The sequence below is a fragment of the Ambystoma mexicanum genome, chromosome 7q (assembly GCF_040938575.1).
Source record: "Ambystoma mexicanum isolate Mex_15411 chromosome 7q, UKY_AmexF1_1, whole genome shotgun sequence".
In the NCBI taxonomy this organism is placed as follows: domain Eukaryota; kingdom Metazoa; phylum Chordata; class Amphibia; order Caudata; family Ambystomatidae; genus Ambystoma; species Ambystoma mexicanum.
In genome coordinates, this window is record NC_090941.1 from 614,928,345 (window position 1) to 614,951,827 (window position 23,483).

General features: G+C 42.7%; 1 protein-coding gene across 6 annotated transcripts in view; it reads right to left on the reverse strand.

Annotated features, from left to right (window-relative positions):
• NBEA (neurobeachin) overlaps window positions 1–23,483 on the reverse strand; it is a 2,584,133-nt gene that overhangs the window by 2,268,634 nt on the left and 292,016 nt on the right. For all 6 annotated transcript variants that reach the window (XM_069640609.1, XM_069640605.1, XM_069640608.1 and 3 more), the window contains exon 2: window positions 20,267–20,498. In XM_069640609.1, the coding sequence (XP_069496710.1) occupies window positions 20,267–20,498 (232 nt within the window). The remainder of the gene's footprint in view (window positions 1–20,266; window positions 20,499–23,483) is intronic.

A 23,483-nucleotide genomic window follows, 5' to 3' on the forward strand; every position in this document is an offset into this window, starting at 1 on the left:
GACACTCAGACCACACCACTAACAAATGATGTTGCTTGCCAAACCAATGTCACTTGGGAGCAACTAATGTTTGAGTTTACAAATGCTCGTCCCAAGTTCAGAATTGGGATGCCCATATGCAGAGGCCAGAATTTGAACTCTATATCACCAGCGAGCCATGAAAAGTAACAATGGATCATTGTTACAGCACACAAATTCCACTGGAACTGACAGACAACACAGAAGATGCTTCATCGTTACTTGCCGATCCTCTTACCCAATCCACGCCTTTTAAACTATTTCTGTCAAAGAAAGACATGAAGTTCCCCGATTCCCCAATACATTTGGAAAATCTAGAAACATTACAGATAGAAATCACTGAGTCATCTTCGCAATTCATTGACTATGTGCATGACCCCACCTTCATCATGGGTAGTGCGGATGACTTATCCACCAACATACAATCTCAAACACTATAGTGCAGGACGATTGGCTATTAAGGGAACCAAAATACATTGTTTTTGACATCTGCATGATACAGATTATACAAATGATTAAATGCAACTATGGGACCGTGGGAAGATTTGTGGCGAGCTATTGGTTAAGTTTACTTGAGCAGTCAATGGACCCAATTTGAAGATCAAGGGCAGCTCTGTGCACAGCGATTACATATTTTTGTTTTCCGCACAACCTATTCTTGGAAAAGTACCTGTTGGAAATGTACTTTGTTCTTGTGCTCTGTTGTTCAGTGGTTCAAGGTTTAGTAAGATATCAAGTTTCAGTAACTTGAGTACATCGATAAAACTGCATACTACAAATATCAGACAGTTCCCGTCTATTGGTCAGGCCTAAAATCTCGAACAGATAACCATAGACAATGCTCTTGCAAGCAAAAGGATCAGGCTTGCTGTTGGAGAGTGGGACAGTCCAGGATTTCTGGCAAAGTACTGCACTTATGTCCAGGACATGAACACCCAAAGGATAGCGAGTTCTGTCGTGGTGCAAGTGCAGAATGTACATCCTTGGTTGCCATGGAAAAATATAGTTTTGTTAAGTCCATTAAACTTAATTAATAGCCAAAATGAATAGCCACTGACAGGCATGTGGGAATAGAAAAGGTCATGCAAGAGCAGTCCCCGCACATAAAGCATCAATTTGATGTATGGTACGGCACCAAATTAATATCCCAAACAATCAAAGCTGCTGGTAATAAAGGGGGTCAGTAGACATTTTAAAACGGTCACAATCCATTAGTGAACATTATATGGCTGTGTACAGAAGCGTGTGAGGGTTTATGCAGATTTTGGTTGAAAAGTGGCGTTCAATGCTCCATCATAGTTCAAACATACACTTTCACAAGTGTAGATGGACTTTTGAAGGCGAAATCGTAAGCAAAAGTGATTGTTGCAAGGCTCCCCTCCTCACATATCCCTACAAATAGTTGCGTGACAAAACGCTTACCAGAGAGTTGAAGGGCCCAACTGAATTTTGCTACACTGGTGATTTGGAGGATTTCTACAATATGTGCCCAAAGTACAGGCCTAAAAGGTTGTATTTCAGCATAGATGGCATGTAGGCCAGAACAAGTCTGGCTGTACTTGCTCACAATGAGAACATTGGTAGGGAACAAGTGTAACGCTCACCTGATTCCGGCAGAGGCGCCGGTCTTGACTGGGTGAATGCCGTATCTTCAAAGGTGATGTGTAACACACGGTTGGCTCTTTGGGCTGGACCTCTGTGCACTGTATGTCTGACTCGAAGAGTAAGATGTCTGCAGATAGAAAATATGGGATTAATGAACTGGGGTTATTGGGTGCCTCTCTCCTCTTCCCTTTCTCTTCTCCTGTAGAACCCCAAAGGTTAACGCCCTCACCTTAGGTAAGTGAACGCCGAGCTCTCCATCTGCCTCGGGGCAGGGTGCCGTAACCAGTTCCTTCACTGGATAAGGGTGCAGGCCTCTTGACCTCAGAGGACTGCTGTCCGTCGTTAACTGCACGAACGGTAAGTTCTGGGCACTTCAAATGTCTTAAAAGTCTTTTGTAATGATATCTCTTGTTTTGCAGAGTTCCGGCGATGGCGGATGGTGGGCTGATGAGAGTTGAGGATCGAACCCGCGTGAGGAATAGAAGCGCCTGGAAGCACGTAGGTAAGCGCTTGTAGCCTGCTTCACGATGCGCACTAACTGTCCCTTTTATCTTGCAGGTACAAGTTCGGAGCTTTAGAGAAGCTGAAGGGTGCTGGAATACCCACTGGATTCGGCTTGGGAAGGAGTAATGGCACGTGAGTAATAAAGTTGCCCAATGTCTTTAAACGCACCTTCTTTTGTCTTTCAGATGCGGGATGCAGCGCCGAAGGCCTCCGGAGCGTGCGAAGAGCTGGTAAGCTTTTGTCTTTCAGATGCCGGAATGCAGTGCGAAGACCTCCGGAACATGCGAAGAGTAGGTAAGCCTCTGTCTTTCAGATGCCGGAATGCAGCGCGAGGCGTTGGTGACAGCCAATGGACCAGGTAAGAGATGCGCTGCCACTGAAGACCGTAGTGCTAACCTGTTCTTTCTTTGTCTTTACAGGTGCTGCTGAAGACTGGATTCCAGGATGGTAAGCCTTTGTTTCCTTAGGCCCAGGATCAGAAGCAGAAGACACGATGAGCGTTCTGCTGCAGAGAATGCAGAATAACACAAAGCAAGATTCATCCATCGGGTGTGGTTTAAATAGCCTCCTGTAGTGCTTAGGTGTCTCCTTCCACAGCCACGCCTAGGTAAGAAAAGAATTCCTGCTTTCCAGAAGAGTTCCAGTGTTCTGAACCTAGGGAGTGGCTCCTGCCCCACCCAACAGGAAAAGTAGTCCCAAACAGAAGAGGATCCGGGGTTCAACTGGCAGGTAAGTAAGCAGCATGGTCTGCTGCAGGTAAGTGCACCCAAGCATTATGAGCCCGGCGCTTCCAGCGCTGGGACTGGGCATCTTTATGAGCCTGGTGCCACTGGCGCCAGGACAGGGTCCAAAAGGTCCCAATTGGGACTGGCTGGCACTCGGAACCGGGGTTATGGGTCTGCTTCCAAGGGAGTCGGGCAAGTCCTGATCTTTTGGAAGCAGAGATCATGACAACAAGCTAGAACAGGAAGTGCTGTTGGCATGCTTCGTTATACCATGGCGTTTACAAAAAAAAAACAACAATGGGTGGCTAAGCCAATATTAAAGCATATGTAATTTTACTTTGTGAAAGATCTGACTTTGACTGTACTGGCCATGCGAACACATGAACTAACAACATATTATGTTTGCAGAGGGCAGTCTATGCCACGGAACATTGCTAATGTGATTCACCTTTCAAAAGGTGAAATTGTTGAAAAGTTGACTAAGATTCAAATGAAATGAAGCAGAAGCCAAGTACTTGGCACCTGTGGGCATCACAGTGTCAGCACTTAAGTGCATTCCCCTTCCGTTCTATTCTGGCTTTCTCCACAGACACGATGCCAGCATGGCAACCCAGGCCCACACATGCTTCTGGGGGGTGGTGGGGCAGGGCAGATGGGCACATGGGAAGGTACAACATTTAGTAGGTGAAGCGTGTGCCCTCCCTGGCCCTACAGTAGAGACATCACTGCTTAAGAAAGTACTTGATTTTTCCAATTGTAGACCAATTTGACTCTATATTGTGAACAATTACCATTTTATTAAAATAACAGTAAAGATTGTATTGAATTCTTGCTGTTCGTACAGGACACTGTTTTAATTGGATTAAAAACAAGTTATATTAATTTTACCTAAATAAATTTGACTGGGAAAAAACGTAATCACTTTGCAATGTAAAAGAGGAAGACTGGAAGTAAAACCAGAACACTTTGCCTCATATGCATGTACTCTTGTTTGATAAATTAATAATTTAACCTGGCTTGATTAAGATTGTGTACATTAATAGTAACATTTGAAGTAAATATTATGTTCTGGTGTAGAGTATAAATATTGTCTTACGTTCTGTTCTATGTAGTCACCATTGAAATAGGAACATAATAATGTTAATTTCTGTGGTAAAGGCAAAACAAAAAGCAAAGGGGACCTTGCAATAGAGAGCATACATATAAGAGTCTCTTTGCAACTTATCGTGAATTCGTCATAGTAAAAATTCCAAGGACAAAATATAGTAGGTAAGCTGAAAGAAAAGATGAGATGGACTTCAAAGAAACAGAATGGATGAAATTCATGTTTCTATTTGTAAGAGATGTCAAACGAGAATGACCTGCATTTTACATAGCTAAAATGGAAAGTCAGTAAATCACTTAAGCAACGTTGTCTGTATTATTATATTTCTTTATTTTACTATTTATGTAAATGTGTACTTGAGGAAAAGCTATGTGCCATATTGATCTGCAATTTAATGCACAGTCCTTAAAAAAAAAGAAAAATATCAAGTATACATAGAAAGTATGTTTAATTGAAATGTAGTTATTTATGTAATTTATTTTGACATATTATTTTCCTTTCTCACCTAAACATGATTACTATGGCTTGGAGTAAACAATATGTTCTTTTTAAAGGTGAAGAAGTAAGGCTTGGACACAATGATGGCATGTTTTTGGGCAGAAACCTTTATTATGCAAGGAGGGGTTGGAAAAATGCCCTTCTGCCCAAGAGGGGTTTCACTGCCTCAAAGAAAACAGGAAATTGTCAGAATGTCCAAAACTATAAAGCCTGTCACTGTCCCGTCTCAAAAAGCCTAATTATGTCCCTAAAACGAATAACTGTGCAAGGATGATCTCTTCTCAAAGTACAGTGTTCTTTATAGATTCAACCAACAGAAAAGTTCCCTGTCTCTTGGGTGATCAAAAGTGGTGAAAATAAATAAAATATTCACAAATGAAGGTTAGGGTCGTAATCCTTTCCCTTAGATTCCTTCTAATCAGGTTTTCTCTCCTTCTGGTGCCCCTCAGGTCTGTATTTTCTTAAACAAATGTCAGTGGGTAGTTCACAAGAATATGCTTCTTGTATTTTTTGTATTGATCCCAACAACTTGGCACACTCCTTTTACCAAGCGTGGGATTCCTTTTCAGTAAGTGTTGTTCCCTTATTTTGCGTGGGGGTCCAAGACTCGCAATTTTCAGAATGGCTTGGTTTAGTCCCCTACCAAGCAATTGTCTTCTCATGGACCGTCCCTCTTTGGGTGCGGGTCCCAGACTCGCAATATTCTGATTGGCTTTCTTTCTGTTCTCATATGGGTGCGGGTCCCAGACTCTCACTTCATTCACAGGGTCCCAGACCCTCTCATTTCATCTTCCGCCTTCACCCCATTGCTTTCCTGGGCCTTCAGCACCTCTCAGGTAACCGGCATAACCATTTACTCCTTTGTTGCAGGTACCAGCATTTCCTGAGCAGCCGCTTCGTCTCTCGAGGCTCCAGTAGCTTTTGGGGCCCCGGCGCAGTCTAGAGCGGCTATGTAGACATCTGCTTCTCCCAGTGGTTCATCCATCACCCCTTGATGCTTTTCCAGTGCTGGGGATGTCCAGAGGTTTCAGCAGCCCGAGCAGTCCGTTCTTCCTGGACCACGTTTGGTTTCTTCCGCTCACGGCTTCCCTTCTGTTGGCTCTCATCTGCTCGGCTGATACACGGCTCACCAGATTCCTCCTTTGAGGACAGCCCTCTCCTTGGTTCCCCCGTGATGGAGCCTCCAGCTTCCCTCACCTTCTTGCACACTGCTTGCACTCAAGCCCCCACCCCCCTGACAGGCACTCTGGTATTCTGGCTTTCCCCAGTTTATGAGTTTCCAGCCTCCCCACAGACTGCTGGGGTTCTCCCTCTCTCTGGGTGGTGCAGTGGTCCACTGCCCCTTCGCTTGCAACACAGGATTCCTACTTTTGCTCCTCCAGGGAGAGATTCTTTCACACTTCCCGAGTCATTCTTCTCTTTTATATTGGCTCTGGCCAATAAGATTTGGGAAAACACTAGACTGCTCAAAGTGGTTCCTGTGGGTAATCCTCATGGCTCAATGCTTCTCCCTCATCACAGTCCTGATCTTATGACTCCATTGTGAGTCATTTGGGTGGTTCTTCATCACAGTACTGGGCAAGGGATCTTCACATAGGTAGCTCCAATTCTTCCTTTTGCCAGTACTTTGTAGGGGAAGGTTAGGTTATGGTCATCCTTATCCCATAAGGGGTTTCCTCTCCCATGTGATCCTCCCCCTGTGTACCACCCCCAGAGGGACTGTTGGACTGTGGCCGCAGCATCTTGGCTACATGGGAAGGGTCTTCTCCTAGGGGAGAAGGGATGACATCCATAGATCCGTCACATTTTCCATTATGCTGTTTAGAAATATACTGACTTCGTACATTCCAGACTATAAGTATTTATCGAAAAGTGTACATTGTTCTCTTGTTTTTGTGAAAATCGAGTGAACTTTTACTGTGTGTTATTTGTGTGCGTGAGTGTGAGTTTGTCTTCCAGGTTTTGCGTTTGGTAAAGTGATGGCGTAGTTGATGACAGCGTAAATTTGACTACACTGTACACCAACATCATGAGAAGAGGCATAGCAAATCAGTTTGACATGTCGATGTCAGCTTGAGGGGTGGGTGGTATGATTTACTGCAACAAGGACACTAATTTAAGGTGATTGAGCAAAGAAAAGATTATCACAAGATGGCGGTTTATGACCTGTGAGATTCATATATCTAAATGCCCGAAAATTGAAGGTAGGATGCATTGGAAACTGATCGATATATGCTCCAAAATACATGCCCTATCCATTGGGCAATAACATTTCTGAGAGAACTTGCCCTTTAATGTAAACCTTTCTCCTCTCGTTATCATTTACTCTCTGTAGTACCTCCACAAACTACTTTCTGGGACGATATTCCTATATATCAATCAGTTTCCAATTAAACACTTTCATAATTGCTTACAGATGTATGCTCCCTAGGGAAGACACTGGGTCGATTCCTTTTAAACTTTATCTTTGCAGGGCCCTTTGTAGCCCAGGAAGGTGGTCTGCCCTAGGGTGCCATGTATGCCCAGGGACACAGAGGGACGATGTTTATGTTGTTGCAAAAGGGAGGACAAATACTGTTCTGGAACATAATGGAATGGTCATCTGACAAAAGCAATGCCTGCTGCCTGGCTGTCTAGTAATTTATTTTACTCCACATTCATGGCCTGCAAAATGTTTTGCGTGTGCTTTTTAGTAGAACATCCCTTATAACTTCACCGCATCTACCTAACATTAAGTCAGCAGGTCAACAGCACAATCATTTTGGACCACTATTTTTTTGTATGTTTTTGGTCGTTTTCATGCCTTTGCCTCAAATCAAAGAAAGTTGTAAATTGGTTCGTGCACATGATTATCTCTCATGTGGGGTCTCCAGATTCTCGTTGGCAATAGCAGCTGAATGGGTCAAGTTCAGGAACTGCTGTTTTTGACATGACAGCAATTGTGGCAGCATAGCGGTTGTGCCTAGCAGTACAGAGCAGGCCACAAATCTAACTTCCACATGACAAGCACATTACCTTTTGTCCATTATATCATGACCCGCTGTGCTTTAAATATCTTCTAAATATTCCATAGTATTCATTTTGTACACAATCCCAGACACACACACACACACACACACACACACACACACACACACACACGTGCGTAGGTATGGGACCAGTATAGCTTGGGGTGGGGGTTCAAAAGTAACTTCTGTTAGCTGTTCGTGTCAAGCTAACCAGGCTCCACTAGGCTACAAGCAGGAGCTAAATAGCTCCCAGCTCCTGGCAATTTCAAACCCTGCGCGGTACAGTGACCTTGATAGGACAGGAGCCACACACATTCCACATGTAATGGAATTGTCCACAGAGTACTCTTCATAGCAGCAGGAGAATTTCGAAAATGTTCTTTTAATGAAAGTCCATTTTTCTATGCATCAGGTTGTCTCTGGGACAATTACTGATAAGAAACCCTTATCTAGTAAAACTACTGCATCCTCTCACTAAAGTGTGTAGGGGGACAAAGGACTGGCAGCGGGTATATTGTGCCAGTCAGGTATTTCAGATAATTATTCCATATACTAGTAGTAGCGGAGGAGAAAAATCGGTCTCAATATATTTGACACTTCCTCAGCTCAGTCTATGTGACATTTGCTGGCCAACTGAGGAGAGAGAAAGCATTGATAAATGCTCTACATACTGTAATACAATGAAGAGTATGGTCATTAGAAACCATGTACAAGGTTTGCAGAATAAGAAAACAGCCTGCAGCTGAACACTTTTTGGTCCACGTATATCATTACTGTGATCTCCATGCCCGGATCCTGAAAGAAACATTAGTACTAACTTCAACCCTAGACAGTGTCTGAAGGCATCATAAGCTAGCCATATTCACTGAAGCATATACATCGGATGGTACTACATAAACCTTGCACCAGTGCAAGTACAATTAGTACAAAACCAACATTTCCTCGTGAAAAAACATGCTTTTAATGCATTTTTTTCTCAAATGTAATGTTTGCCCAAGTCCTAACCTTTTGCGCCGATACAAAAATGCATTGAAACAGTATGTGTTTATCACTCGGGGAATTTCTGCCATTGTACTAATTGTACGTGCACTGATGCAAAACGTATGCAATATGGCCCTACATCTCTGAAGTGGAGAGAATGTTGCATTATATAACGCAAGAGATCAATTTATACCGAAGGAGTCCAGTCTCCTCCTCAAAAATTGTTGAAACAAAAGATGCACGCCCTAGAAATATGAAAGAGGAGCACGGATCCGATGCAGTCCCAGAAGCTATTCTGGAAAATCCGAATGAAGCCATGCATCAGCCACTGGATATTAGACTGCCTAATTCAACTGACTGGAACACGGCACACCATGCTGCTAACCATATCACGCTTCGGCTCTGCACATCCAACCATGAAGAGAAGCGCAAATGACTTGACAAACACCCTGCGCGTGGGCCCATCACATCGATTCTAGTGCATCTAGCAATTCAATGAATACCGTGCAACTTACAATGGTACACAGCCCCTTTCCATAGAACAGCAAACGCCCTCTGCAGGTGTCTTTCGATTATAAAGAGATAAAGAGTGTCTGAGTCCACGTTCAAAAACGTCTTCATCTAGGCATACAGCCAAGCTTCAAACATAACACAGGAAAGGGCTTCGCAAGGCACTTCACTTCAATAACAAGACCCTCTATGCAGTAGCAATGATGCACATGAGGAAATGGAAAGAAAAGGGTACCATGTCTCAGAATTGCTTTCATAATGGACTGGCAAGCCTAAAGAGAAATGGAGGAATCTTGGTACATTCTTCATGTTACTGCATCCGAAAGGTGATTGGAAATCAGGATACGCTTGATATACAATGTGAACGTTATAAAAAAAATGGCTTAACAATTCATATTGCGAAGCTCAAATCAACGAGCCAAACAATCAGGATGTTTAAGGTCTAGTACAATATGCAACTGCACAAAACCACTGAACACAGAATAATCCTTTGGTTTTAAGATAGTCGAGATTCAAGGATCTATCATGCAGAACTTGAAGCCACCCCCTTTTTTCCACAAGACTTTAACATCAGTATATTCTCCTTTCAGGCATGAATACTTAAAGTACTGAAATTCCTCAAGGCTTCTCAAGTTTACCCACACAACTGCAAACAATACTTCTGAAAAGGCTGTGGAACGGGGAGGGTACCACACACAAGCCTCAGCACTCAAACTACTATGGAGATTGTTTGCACAGTACCATAGCCTATTAACACACGGAAATAGTTACTGACCTCCTCTTGGAATGTTCCGAGTGTAGTCAATAACTACTACCATTGACTGCATTCAATACCAGTAGTTATTAACTGCATTCTTAACCTTCAGCTTTCAAAATCAAACAGGGAAATGACAATGTCATTTCCAAACAAATTTTGTTTCAACAAAACACTAACTCTCTGGCAAGAGCTTTTTTTGCTGCAACAACAAAGATAAGATATGATAGGATATATGATATGGCATTTATAATGCGCCTATACACAAGTGTTTCAATGCGTGACAACGATAGATAAAGCATGGAACATTGCTTTGCTTTTCACATACAGAGACATGCATGCTCCTGTTAAACGTGCCCTAGTATAAGCATGTTTGCAATTTAAATGCTTAACTTATGAAGACAACCTTATTTAAATATTACAAAAAACACAGCTCAAACATATGCATTGCTATTGCCACTAGAAACTAAAAGCCTTATAGAACTCGGGAGGAGAAGGATATATTAACGTAACATAATATACGCACTTTGTGCTTTGGGATGACTAAATCTCCATTGTATACATGGTTGGCATTGAATGCGTCATAATAAGTTCACACGATAAACTAGACACTTAAAATCTGAACCTGTGTTAAAACTAAATGTTTGTCAAGTCTCGGTTGAGGCGGGCAAATGCCCTGGAGTCCCTTAGAGGTTGACCTCAGCAGAGATACCCTAGAGCACAGCACCATGAGGCCACTTTGGATTTATTTAGGCACGATCACCTCCGAACCTTACCCATAAGGCACGGTGTCAGTGATATCTGTACCATTTGCCTCTCTATGTGCAATACAAACTATAGGCACCAACGGACTTGGACCACCGCCCTGTCACATTTAGGGACAGAGATACGTCCGCTGCACGGATGTCCAAGAGGTGGTGCACTGGATGAGTTACCTTGCTTGCTTTTCCATATTTACAATAGACCTCCCTCCACAGTTTAGAGAGCTTTCAGACACAGCGCAAAACAATACCCCTGACAGAAAAAGGACATAGTTGCAAAGAAATCCTTTGAATCTAGTGTGCCAAGCGCATTACACAGAGGTGTAGAGTGGACTCTAAATGGGGAACGCCACTGCCTGGGCTGCCTGTAAAGGGGTGGAAACGCACCCTTAGCGACCCAGAGAACAAGGAAGAGCGTTGGGTCAGAATAGGTGCTCTACCTCCTCCTGCCATGTCTGCTTCCAAACGGGTACTTGCTTTGTCAGTGCCTTTGTTGTTCTGTACCTTCACCCATTTTCATGTATTCATTTTTTCTGGAGCACCATTTTGTTGATTAATTTTGCCAGGCCAATACACGAGGACTAGACCAGAAATTCTATTTAGCAAGAGGGTGGGACTTCTGAAAGAAGTTGTGCTTTGAGCGCTGCATTTTTTTTGCCACATAATGCATTTGTTAGGATGGTCTTAATGCTACAGTTGTGAACATCATTGGAGGTTTGTGTATTAGAGAGATTGCTAGCCTCAGGTACCATGGTGCAACATGTTTACCTTTAAGATAGCTCGGTGTATTTGTACACGCAGTGTTATTCCAGTGCTTAGAAATGGGAGAAGAGCTCAGAGCACACAGATGGGGAAATGCAAACTAAAAATGTTTCTAATGCTTTAGTATTCTTATAAAATAACTTCATATATTCGGTTTTACAAATCACAGTACCTCTTTGCAACTACACAATTTTGTATTCAAAACCTTGTATTGTAATATACTGAAGCTGTGCGATAAACAACGTTTTCTACAAGAATTCTACTATTCGCAAAAACACAGACACCACATTGGGCCTCATTACGAGCATGGCGGTAGCCGTGCCTGTATGGCAGGCACGGCTACCGCCATGCTCCCTACCGGCACCGCCTCCCGCGATTGGGCAATAACCGGCCCATTACGAGATGAATGGGCTGGTAATTGCCCATTTGCGCGTGACGGTATTGCTGGGCTCCCGATCCCCATTCTGCCCAACAGGGCAGAATGGGGGTGGGGAGCTTGGTTGCACCAGCACCGTTGAGAACGGTTCCGGCGCAATTACGAGTTATGCTCGCGGGTGCCGCAAAGCCCGCCAGGTAAGACATGGCGGGCTGTCAGGAACCTGCGAGCAAAACTCGTAATGCGGTGGGACGGTATGAACGGTGCCGGTGCCTTACTGGCACCGTTTATACCATCAACGCCAGGGTCCTAATGAGGCCCATTGTCTTTTTGTATTTCCCTCTAAAGTGAAGACTATTGATTTCAGAAATTCCTGTTCTCCATTACACTGCCCTGATCATTTTGCAGGTTTTGGGTTTGAGACAGACTTGCATCTCCTAGCAGTTACACGGAAAAGCAAAAAGTCCCCTTTTGTAGCCCATTAGAAGTGTGAGAATATAAAAGTATCTAAAATCTTAAGAACATTAAAAACAAACACTCAGCAGAGGCTAAAAAGGCCGTTGCTATCAAGGTGACAGTAAAGGTAGTCAATAAAAACGGTCTCGCACACACGTCTAGCAACTAATGACAATGCCTGGAATATGGAGTGGCTGTTGTGATGAAGTGAATACTGCTCTGCAAGAGTACAGTGATAAGTATTGATTGCTAAACTCCTGCTCAGCCCCACATTGCTACTAACACAGCAGTGAACATAATCAAAGGTGAAACAGGCAGAACATGAAAAGGTACATGTCCTTTGGCCTTTTTAGGTAGCATAGGCCAAGTGCAATCTATACTCCTCAAGAGGGTGGGCGAGACAGCAAAGAAGCCTCCAAAACAGCAATAAAATGTTTAATTGATGTTCTGTAAAATACAAGATGTTAATCCAACTAAACGAACAGGCAAATTAATAAACACACTAATAATCCACGACAATGATGAAATACACAGAATATGCAGACCTTTGTTTGAAAGGGGCACGGTGTGTACAAACACAGGCATATAATGTCAGTTGTCTTTGTAGCAATGTTCAAATGTAAGTCTTGTTCCTTGCGCTCCACAGCATTGATCAAAGTATCTGGGAACTTTGAAGCATCAATACAGCATAAGGTTGGTGAGCTGGTTGACTGGGTCCAATATGCATGTGGTTCAACAAGCAGCAACGGCACTTGCCACAAATAATCTTACGACAGGCATGTGATGTCTGGGTCCACGTGGCTCGCATGGGCTCAAAGAGGTTTGGAATTGTTGAGTGACATGCAGTTTTCGTTTTTATTTTTTCTTCCAAGTGTGAAGTGAGGCTCTGTGTGGGTTCTGTGAGAAAAGGAGCATCCTTTTGCACTTCTCAATCAGGAAGGTTCTCGGCTAGCACTTGTAAGGCTGTCAATTCCAGTAGGCAGAGCCTGGATAAGAGTGCTCCAGCCAATCTATCTTTCCAAGAGCTAAGACTAATCCTGAGAGGTGTTCCAGGTATGCGGAAGCGCTTGAGCTAATATGATTCAACAAAACCGATAAATTAGTTGCCCTAAAAGGGGAGACTGCAGCACCCGTGGGAACAGGTGTACACCTCTTTTCCACTTATCAGAACACATAGACTAATGATTGTTCCACAGTCGGATGCGCTGTCATATTACTTTCAACATGGTCATGACCAGTAATGTACTGATCCTATTTTGACAAACAACATGAAATTAATTAAAATATTTCTTTAATTCAATTCAAGGTCAAGTTCAAATATCTGCAACGGCTGTGGTTACATGACACATGTGGCTGGTAACACTGGGCTCCAAACGGTGGCACACATGGATATTAGGTGATTTTGTTATTATATGATATGTAATCAATGAATTTTCAATTGTCAATGGCAATTCTGATCTATGTCTTTATCACATTTGTTTTCTTTATATGTGTTGCTGATTACGCGTCGCTATATTCAATAATATTTCAACCTGGTTGGGTAATGTATATGTTTATATTAATATATATATATAATTTTTGGTAATGTTTGATGTTTTCCCTGTATCATTTGACCCTAATCTGAATTGGGGGTTATACATATTTGAATTATTGGGGACTGTTCGGTATTCTATATACACAATGGAATGTTGATTATTATTTGGAGCAGAGCTTTGCCTTGAGAAAGACCTGTGAGGTCGAAACACGTGTTGGCATTTGACTCTGCAGATTTTGCAGATATTTGAACTTGACCTTGAATTGAATTAAAGAAATATTTTAATTAATTTCATGTTGTTTGTCAAAATAGGATCAGTACATTACTGGTCATGACCATGTTGAAAGTAATATGACAGCGCATCCGACTGTGGAACAATCATTAGTCTATCTTTCCAAGAGATTAGTTCATTGGTGTGCTGCGAGAGCCTGCACTGTGTCTCGGAGCATAGGCAAGTCCATCTTCTGGCCTTCCTAGCTGGTAACACTGACTAAGAATACTTGCAGGTGTGCCACCTCCAGTCGGGCAGAGTCCTGGAGACCAGTGTCTCAACAGGCAGGCAGCCTTTCCAAGCAGGTCCTCATTCCTCTGAAGTGGGAAGGGAGGTGTGGGGAGATCTTGCTTCTTCCCTGGAGAACGATTTCTTCATCTCAGTGGCTGAGGGCTTTGGCCAGTCTGCACGCCAATAAGGTTACAGTATAATCCGCTTTCAGCCTCTTATAAAGTAATGCTATCACAGCTGACTGGTATATGTTGCATCCTTCTATAAGGGGCCAATCCAGGCTGTAGTGATGAGAGTCCTTGCCTGGGGATGTCAGTCCCAGAGTGTTTTGTGTGCAGGAAGTGATGGGGTGCACAGGAAGTAAGGAAGATCCAACTATTCCCTCTCCAGTTTGTAACTTCTCTCCCAGGCTGTGCCCCCTTGGCCTTTTCCCCAGTTTACCTCACAATTAAGATATCCCATTCATTATCTACCTTGTGTGATATCCCCATTGTGCTGGCACGGTATACTCTGAAGCACTGGACCCTTCTTAAATCCTGGGGATATAAAAAGTCCTCTTTGGAAAGCGTCAAGCCTTCCAATGGAGAGGACAAAAGAGCATCTGCGCTAAGGTAATCCCACCTGGGGGAGAAGCCTCCATCTCTGATACACAAAAACTCTGACTGTGGCACGTGTAACTAGAAACCAGTTTCACTATAAAATGACATCAGTTGGTTTTAGCCATGTACACCTGTATGCACACATAGGCCACTACAACAAAGCAGATACAGCTTATATATATATTTGTAATCAAGCTGCCACCAGGCCTTAGGGATTCACATGACAACTGAAACCTGCTTAGCGTAAAATGGAATCCCTTTGAAGGTAACCGAAGAAGACAAATGCAAAATGTAGAGAAAATGTGGTATAGACATCCAAGTACAGAATCATGTGGATGTCTGTAGTAGGTAGGAATGCCTCTCAAATGTGTAGACTGCTGCCACTTCTGTAGTAGATTTGACAACCAAAAATGGGTTTACACATTTTAGTAAACACATTTGCCAGAGCACTTTCTAAAAATGAAGCTCCATTCCTGCTAACATGCTTCTGGCCAGCCAATTTCATGATACAAGGGGTGTCTTATCTATGGTTGTTAGTATGTTCAATTAAATAGCCAATGGCCAACCTCGTGGGTTGCTCCTTACTTGAGCTTGCCAACCTGTGCTAAGCCTTGTGGCCAAATGTGCGCAGGCATTTAAATCAACCTCCAGATTCCCAGCATTTTGGACTTCGGTCCCTGAGGGCGTTCCCACCACCAGCACACTGAGACTATAATAATGGTAAATGTCTCTATATAAATGCCAACTAGAATACAACTACAATGCAATACACTTGTTTGTAAAACACAGAGTGGTCTGAAAGTGAGACTGTTTAGCAGATCCGACTTTAATGGCAGAATCCATTTACTGGAGATCCAGACTTTTTCAAATTTTAGGGAGAATCTGCCCACTAGATACAAATCCACCACATGTGCCCTGGGCTGAAAAACAGGGAGCTAATTAACTACTGAGCCAGTGTCCTCACACCTACAACTTAACTTTGGAGATCCATTTGCACTAGAATATCTTCTTCTATGCGGAAGCATGATGTCCACACTAAATTGCCGTAAGGATCTTGACAATGGCATGTGCCCTGAATATACCTTCGGCCTAGCCATGTGGAGCTCTGGATCTCCCAGTCCAACCACTACTACATTACACCTCAAGCAACGACTAGGGCCCTTCTTTCTGACTAACTCCAATCCTGGGATTCTACATTCCAGTATTGTATGCTCGCTCTGTGGTGCTCCAAGTGCATCCCTGCACACAGACACAGTCCGTCATCTCCCTGATTTCATGAGGACTTTCAGCCTTTATCCTCCCCGTCTCCATGCTCACCTCCCAACCTGGCGAGAGCGATGCGAAAGACTTGGAGCAATGACTCCATCCAAACAAGGTGAATGGCGTCCAACTATCCGATACTGAAATAGGAGGCCCTGAAGTAGCACTGCCCAATCTTCAAGAGGAGAGTGTTTAGGGCGGATGCCCTTCTGCAGGATTTCCCCACCTTCATGAGAGATCGCAGACAGGCAACCTATTGCAGTTAGTTTGTATTCTCCCGGAGAGGGGGCGCATCTTTCCTTTAATGGTTTCTGGGGCTAGTCCTCTCAGGGCCTGCTGATCCGATTTACTCAGGGCTGGGGTAACCACTCCGTCCAAGCCCAAGTTTAAATAGCCTGGTTCCCTCCAACTAGGAGTGGATCCAGCTATTCTTCTAGAAGTGTATCCCTCCGTCCTGCAGGGTATATGTTCAGGAAAAGGTTAATCACATAAATTCGCATCTTCCTGATCTATAATTGAACCTGGCCAACAGAATAAATGCAGGAAGTTGTGACAGGGGATTTACGGCCCTCCACATGTTGTGGTCAACCACTAGGGTAAAGAGCAGTGGCTCTGCTAAATCGGTCACAGTTGTATCAAATGCCATCTTTCCTCGCTATATAAATAGCTTTGGAGTAGATGACACAAAGGACTTTACAAGGTGTAAATCAGACTGGTTTGGGCCGCTATGATACTGCTGGGTTTGATTTTAAGCACCGAGAACATGCAGTGTTCCATTCTAAACACAAACAAAATGGTGAATTAAGGCACCAGGAGTATATTCCACACACTATGCTGTCCTGCAATCAATGAAGTACCCTGGCTCAAGTAACAAGCTCCTAAATCGGGCAATATATAGTGCATTCTTACCGAAGAATATAACAGGCACCCCACAATGTGACTAAAAGCAAACACGTTACCCCAAAGCACAAATATTATGGAAGAGAAAATAAAAACGACAAAACACCAAATCTCTACCAAAGAGGAAAGGAAAAAAAAAGATGTACAAAAGAAGGTTAGGGGGAACCTCTTAAACCATAGTGGAATGAAGATGGAGAAGAGATAGTAGATTGGGGAATGCAGGCAAACATGGTGATAGATACACATTGGATAGAAGAGAGAAGAGGCAGACGATCTATTAATATTCAATACTACTTACCACACTTAATATTATTTCTGTACGACTTCCAGGTTCGGACAGACCGATAGGGCGCTAGGGCAATGCTCGAACCAAAAATGCAAAATGCTAGTGTGGGCCAGTTTTTGTGGTCAATGTGGGCCATTTTGATGAGTTACTTCACTATGCGGCTAGTAGTTTTGACCAGTGTTACTGAATACATCTTCTTTAAAATGCACAATTTGCATCATATTTTATCAAAAAGTTCCCCCTTTGGTATTATTCATACAGTCTGTCACAAAAGGAATGAGTTGCCATTTGCAACTGTGGCCCACTTTTTCATTGGTGCCAGAGACAATTTTATGCGCCAGTCCCACCCTGACGACTTCTAGAGTAATTTCTACCATGTTAAATAAAGTGTATCTTAAAAATATGTGGCACGGTAAATAATGCATTGCTATAATGTATCGGTCAAACTACATTGTTAAAAGAGACAAGTATTATGTTTTCCCTTTATAAGACATATGCCCTTTACATGTGGGCACTTTTGTAATCATAAATATGGATAGACACGCAGAATCTAGGGGCACACACTGCCCCTGAACTTTTGATATTTGCTAAGAATACAATGTGCATGAACAGAGCTAAGGTAAGAATACATTCACAGGTAGTTTAATCCTGGGAAGATTGACAAGAAATTAAACAAATGTGCCTGTCAGTAACCTATCTAGAGATTATAACGAGACACATACAATTTGAAGTTCGTTTTGCCAAAGCTCTCGGGCCCTTATGGATTAGTTTATTATGAAAAAATAAAAGATAGAGCCACATTTTTTAATAAGAATAAAACTCTACACTAAACTACTGTGCGAAAATCAAAGGGTTCCTTGAATCAAACCGTTGGTAGACATGCTAGTATTGAGGGGAATATCACGGATTGCATGAGTAGTGACATCGTTGACCCCATCAAGAGAACTAAAATCGTCTCGGGCCCTGATGGATTGCCAAACGTTTTACTAAAGGCAAACCCACAGTTCTGGGTAGAGGTTTTACATGTAATGTTGATAGACATATCGGGCAGTGGTAAAATTCCCGAAAGTTGATGTCTGTCAATTTTAATCCCTGTGCACAAAAGGTTTTCGTATAACTATCTACAGAATTTAAGATTACTAGCTATGCTAGATTCCAGCAGCAAGGTATTTGCCACCGTGCTGTTAAAACTGCTCTCTCAGCAGGCAGACAGGCAACAAATCCCACAGCCTCACCAACTTGGCTTTAGGAGAGGGTGGTCCACGGTGTTAGCTATGTGGGCATTGCCTCTGGGTTTCGCTGATGCCTATTATGGCATTGGTGGGCCCTTTATATGTGTTTTGTTGATTACATAGCAGCATTTGATTCTCTGGACCGAGACCGCTTGTGGAAGAAGTTAGTTTTGTGGCAAATTAATCTGCAATTGCTGCACTCGATACGTCTTTTGTATACAGCACCAATACCAGAATGGGGGACAATGCACGCCTCAACCTGGTACACAAAGGTCAGAAATGACACCGCTGGGAACTTGCCACGCCATCACTCATAACAATTAGATGGACAGGAAAGAACAAGAGAAAGAATATGCCTACTCCATATGACAACCTTTTGTAATTCAATTTACACATCAGCATGCAATAAACATTTTTTCCATTTACCAGAAACCCCAAACTTTTTGTTTGGTAACTTACCAATTTTTTTAAATTCCACTTGCCGTACTTTTACTGTATGTACCTCAACTTTGAGCGTACAAATTCACTTAGTCAAAATGTACTTCCTATAAGGTGTACCAGTTACCCATTACCAGAAAATCTGACTTCAAGCATAAACATTGGGGCACAAGTTATACTTGGGATGACAAATATTTGTTACACATTAGGCCACAATAACCTGCCATTCCCACTTTGTTATATGGTGCTGAAGTCATGCTGGGTGTCAACACTAAATGGTTGATCAATATAGAGGGTAAGCTCTTGAGGTCAATCGTAGGTGTTCCACAGTCAGTGCCGGCTGAAGCTCTGAGAATGGAGCTGGGGTTGACCTCTATTGCTACTCAGTGGAATATGAGGTACTCGGCTGTACATGAAGATCATGGAAGGCGGGTCTGGTGTTAGTCTGAACCGCTTCTTACAGCTATTCGTGGAGTATGCTAATCTTAGGACAGGTAATTTAGCATATTGCAGCCTGAAAAATACAGTCACTTAAGAGACATAGGCCTCCAAGTGGAAGACATGTTGGAGCCTGGGGTCTTCCTACATGAACTAAGGAAGTGCTCGTTGTGGGATCGGGTTGGGACCATTGACGGATTGACACATCGCAAATGCTACATAGAGTTCACCATGAGTTTCCAATGACATGAGCCCTGCAGCTACCTGACCAAATACTGTAGCTTATCCCTTTGATGATTTGTCCTCTGAGGTTGAATATATTGCCAGTACAGGAAGGGGCTTGGATCAAGGAACAAGAGTTGAAATGATGTCGCATTTGTGGGGTACAGCTAGAAACTAGCAGGCACTATTGACGTGCTGTGCCGGATTGGGAACTCTGTATGAAAGGGGCTATGAGTCTTTCACAGAAACCTCTGTGGGCCATACATCCAATTAATTTTGGTCCACGCTCTTTTCTGCAGAACCACTCAAGGTGGCGGCTGCGGCCTTTCATAAATGGACTATGGTTAAAACCAGACTGACCATAGAACAGGCAAGACCCTGAATGTTGGCAGTTTATCAAAGCATATGAAGGCTGGACTTACCAGAATGAATTACTGGTTTTAAATGGATCATTAGATTGAACTTTTCTAAGTGTGTTCTTTATGAATAATGTGTATTGATTGCATTGTTTGTAATATGTCATGTAAAAGGCTTGAATTAGCCAAAAGCATAAATAAAAAAAAATAGAAAATAAATACATTTAGTTGATACATTGTACAACAGGAAATGGGCCACATTACAAATCCTCACTGGATTTATAACAAACTTTTCCAATTTTGAAAGCAGCTTAAATGGTGAAGCAAGATAATGGGCAATATTAATTACTAAAGCATGTATCTACAGAGCATCTGGAACACTGAAGACAGGAAAGATCTTGGTGTTATCCACCGTCGACCTTTCACCAATTCATACCTGCGATCATGTCATCCACTGTGCTCATTTTCAAGAGCACCTGCTCGATGAGGCCAACTTCTGTGCTGGTCTGTAGGTTTCGAACGCTCTTGCGGAGGATGGCGGTGAACATGCTCCAGATTTCCGCCTGGCAGGTCACGTCACAGTGCTCCAAGAGCTCCGACATGCAAGTTATGCTCTCTGCATCCTGAATTATAAAGTTCATCTCTAGGTCAAACTCGCCACCGACAAGCTGGGGAAAAAAGCAGACATAGAAATATTGAGCGTTGGCAGGCATGATCATTAAATGCAGCATAAAGCACATTACGCAAGAACACAAATTGACCCAGAGCAAACGTTTAAGCCGTGTACCCAGTCCATACATGCATGAAAAGTAGTCAATTCATGGGCCCATAGATCCATTTTTCACCACAGATTTTTTTACCGCACATTTTTTTGCCAATTTATGCCCACCAAATGTGGGGGTTGGCCATCACCCTCACAGTACCCAGGCATCTAGGGGTCAAGTTCTAAAAAGAAAGTGGAGGGACTCTAACATACGCAGTGGGATGTGGCGTCACCAGAAATTAGCATATAAAGGTGAATTATGTAAATGTCCTTCAATTGGCTTTCCATAACCATACAAATTGCACAGGATGAACGGCATTCGACTTTCATAAAATCAACACACCAAAACAATGAAAGGATATTTTCTGCTCATATTGTTTGAAAATGTTAAGAGGTGTGTGTGTATGTTCTAAATTCCAAGAATTTATTTCAAAGTTTTCCCTGGAACATGCAGTCCCAAAATATGTCATTTCAACTTTAGTCGTATGCTATTTGTCATCAGGTAATATGGTGTAGTGGCGAAGTGCCCGGCCTGTGAACCTGAATTGTGGTTCAAATCCCCAGGTCGGCAAATATTCCAATGTTGTAATTTTACACACAACCGCTAAAATACAAAGGGCGACGACGTCGGCCCATCTGAAAAAAGTGGGCGGAATTCGCCCACCCACGTGCACTCTCGACTTGAGCCTCGCTAGTATCCAAACCTAGTTGCTGCATTGATAGGTATGCATATCTGTAAAATAATAGCGATAAAAACTCTGCAATGGGTTTTATGCAGTAAAAAAACTGGATGCCCACTTCATATTACCCCTGTCCATTTTGGCACAACTGCAGATGCAAATCGAACTTGCTTAGAACAACAAAACCATTAAGTGGCATACATTCCCCTCAATCATTTCCAAAGCAGCAAACCACTGACATTGTTCTGGCCCCGAAGCTCTGTGAAATATCTGGCAATTCAATGGGCAGTGGTCTAAATATTACACAATAACAATGTATATTCCATTGCAGGAAAATAGCAATTGCTTTGGCAGACAGAACTAGTACTAGTACTCTTTTTGTGAATTGGCGATTGCTGGCACGAGAAACGAATTTGGGCTGTGAGCGATTAATGGGACGGCAAGCTAAAAGGTGAAGCAAGAAAAGCAAATTGGAACATGGAAATCTACCCAGAAGCAACTGATTGCAATGGAGTACTCATAGGACGTTAAAAACATAACTGTTCAGTGTATTTAATCATGCTATTCTATGTATTATATAAATGGGGTCATTAATGGGTCGAGAATGTCAGTACACCAAGTGCAGAACCTGCTACACATTGGATTGTATCTATTACTACCAATCAATTGTCCCGGGAGGATAGCTCAGTGGCAACGTGCTCGCCTTGGAAACAAGACGACACGAAGCAACACAGGTTCGATCCACGGGTTCGCGCTTAGAAACCTCCGGATATTAAGCGTGTTATAAATACGCAACTAAGACATATTCCTGTAACAGTGCCTCGATGCCGTCGGGTTGTGGGAGCGCTCCAAAAATGCAAAATAAATTGACGTATGATTTTGTCTCTCAAACTCGGTTCTGAACATCTTCACAAGCTTTAGAATAAGTCAAGTGATTGAACCAATCCAGGTGCAGAGAACTGAATTAATAACTCAATACAGGAACCCACTATCTTTCAGTGCATGCACTGATTTCGTACCTGTTTCTGCTTGCAGGCTTTCTTACCTTCTGCCCCCCAAGCTACACTACTTTGAAGTACATCTTTTCTCTTTATGATCCCCGTCTAGCATAGCGTAAAAAAGAGCAAAACAGAATGCGACTGCTTTAGGAGTAGACTGAACACTACAACAATGCAGCTAGTGCGCCATCCATCTTAGAAATACTTCTATTAACCAACCTACTCGTGAATTGTGTTTTGGAGGTTTTAGTGTGGGCCAAAATCCTATACAGTAATATACTATACTGCAGCAGAAGCTGGTGTTATCTTGTGTTTTTGACCGACCACACCTCCCTCTGGGACAGTCTCCCCAACTCATGATAGTTCCATTCCAATGTTTAAATCCATTTAGTCCAATTTAATGATTACTGACTAATGAATACTGGCATGTGATACCCTTATGGCACATGGAGATCATTATTGATCCAATCGGAATATTTAGAGTGCAGTCATTAACTACTGGTATTAAATGCATACTGAACATTCTGTCTTACAAACAGACAGGGACACAACAATGCAATTCCCAGGCAAGTTTTTTTTTCAAGACAACTCGTTTCTGGGAGGACCTTTTTTTTGCTGCAACACCCTATTTAACACATGAAAAAGACAGAAAACACAAGAGCAAATGCTTTCTCTGCCTTACAGAGAAATGGTATACTTTTACATGACACTAAATGCATGCGCATGCTAAACCTGTTTCAGTTGAACAAACGTTGCAATTAAAATGCTAAATTAATGAGGACAAATGTTATTTCAATACTACAAAATAAAACCGCATTTAATTTACTAACTCTGTTACCGATTTACTGCATAAATCACTTGGGATGATGACCCTTCCCAAATGTATGGCCCTCGGCTTTGCCTCAGGCCTAACTTGGTGGCAGGTCATTATCCTGCGATAGTAACTCTCCCTCAGACTATAAGGCTATATAAATGACACTCGCCGCTTACATTTTAATTTCCAGTGCCAGATGTCATTCCCTCAATACCGGATATGGCAATCCAACTCCCTTACCAACATGACTGGCAAATAGCCACAGTAATCCCAATATCAGAAGAGAGGGATTCTCATACGAGAGTGCCTGATCCTACTAAATACGAACTGGGGAAGAAGGAGTGAAAAGTGGTGCATCAAACTGTATACTAAAATGAGCAACACAAGCTGGACCTTTG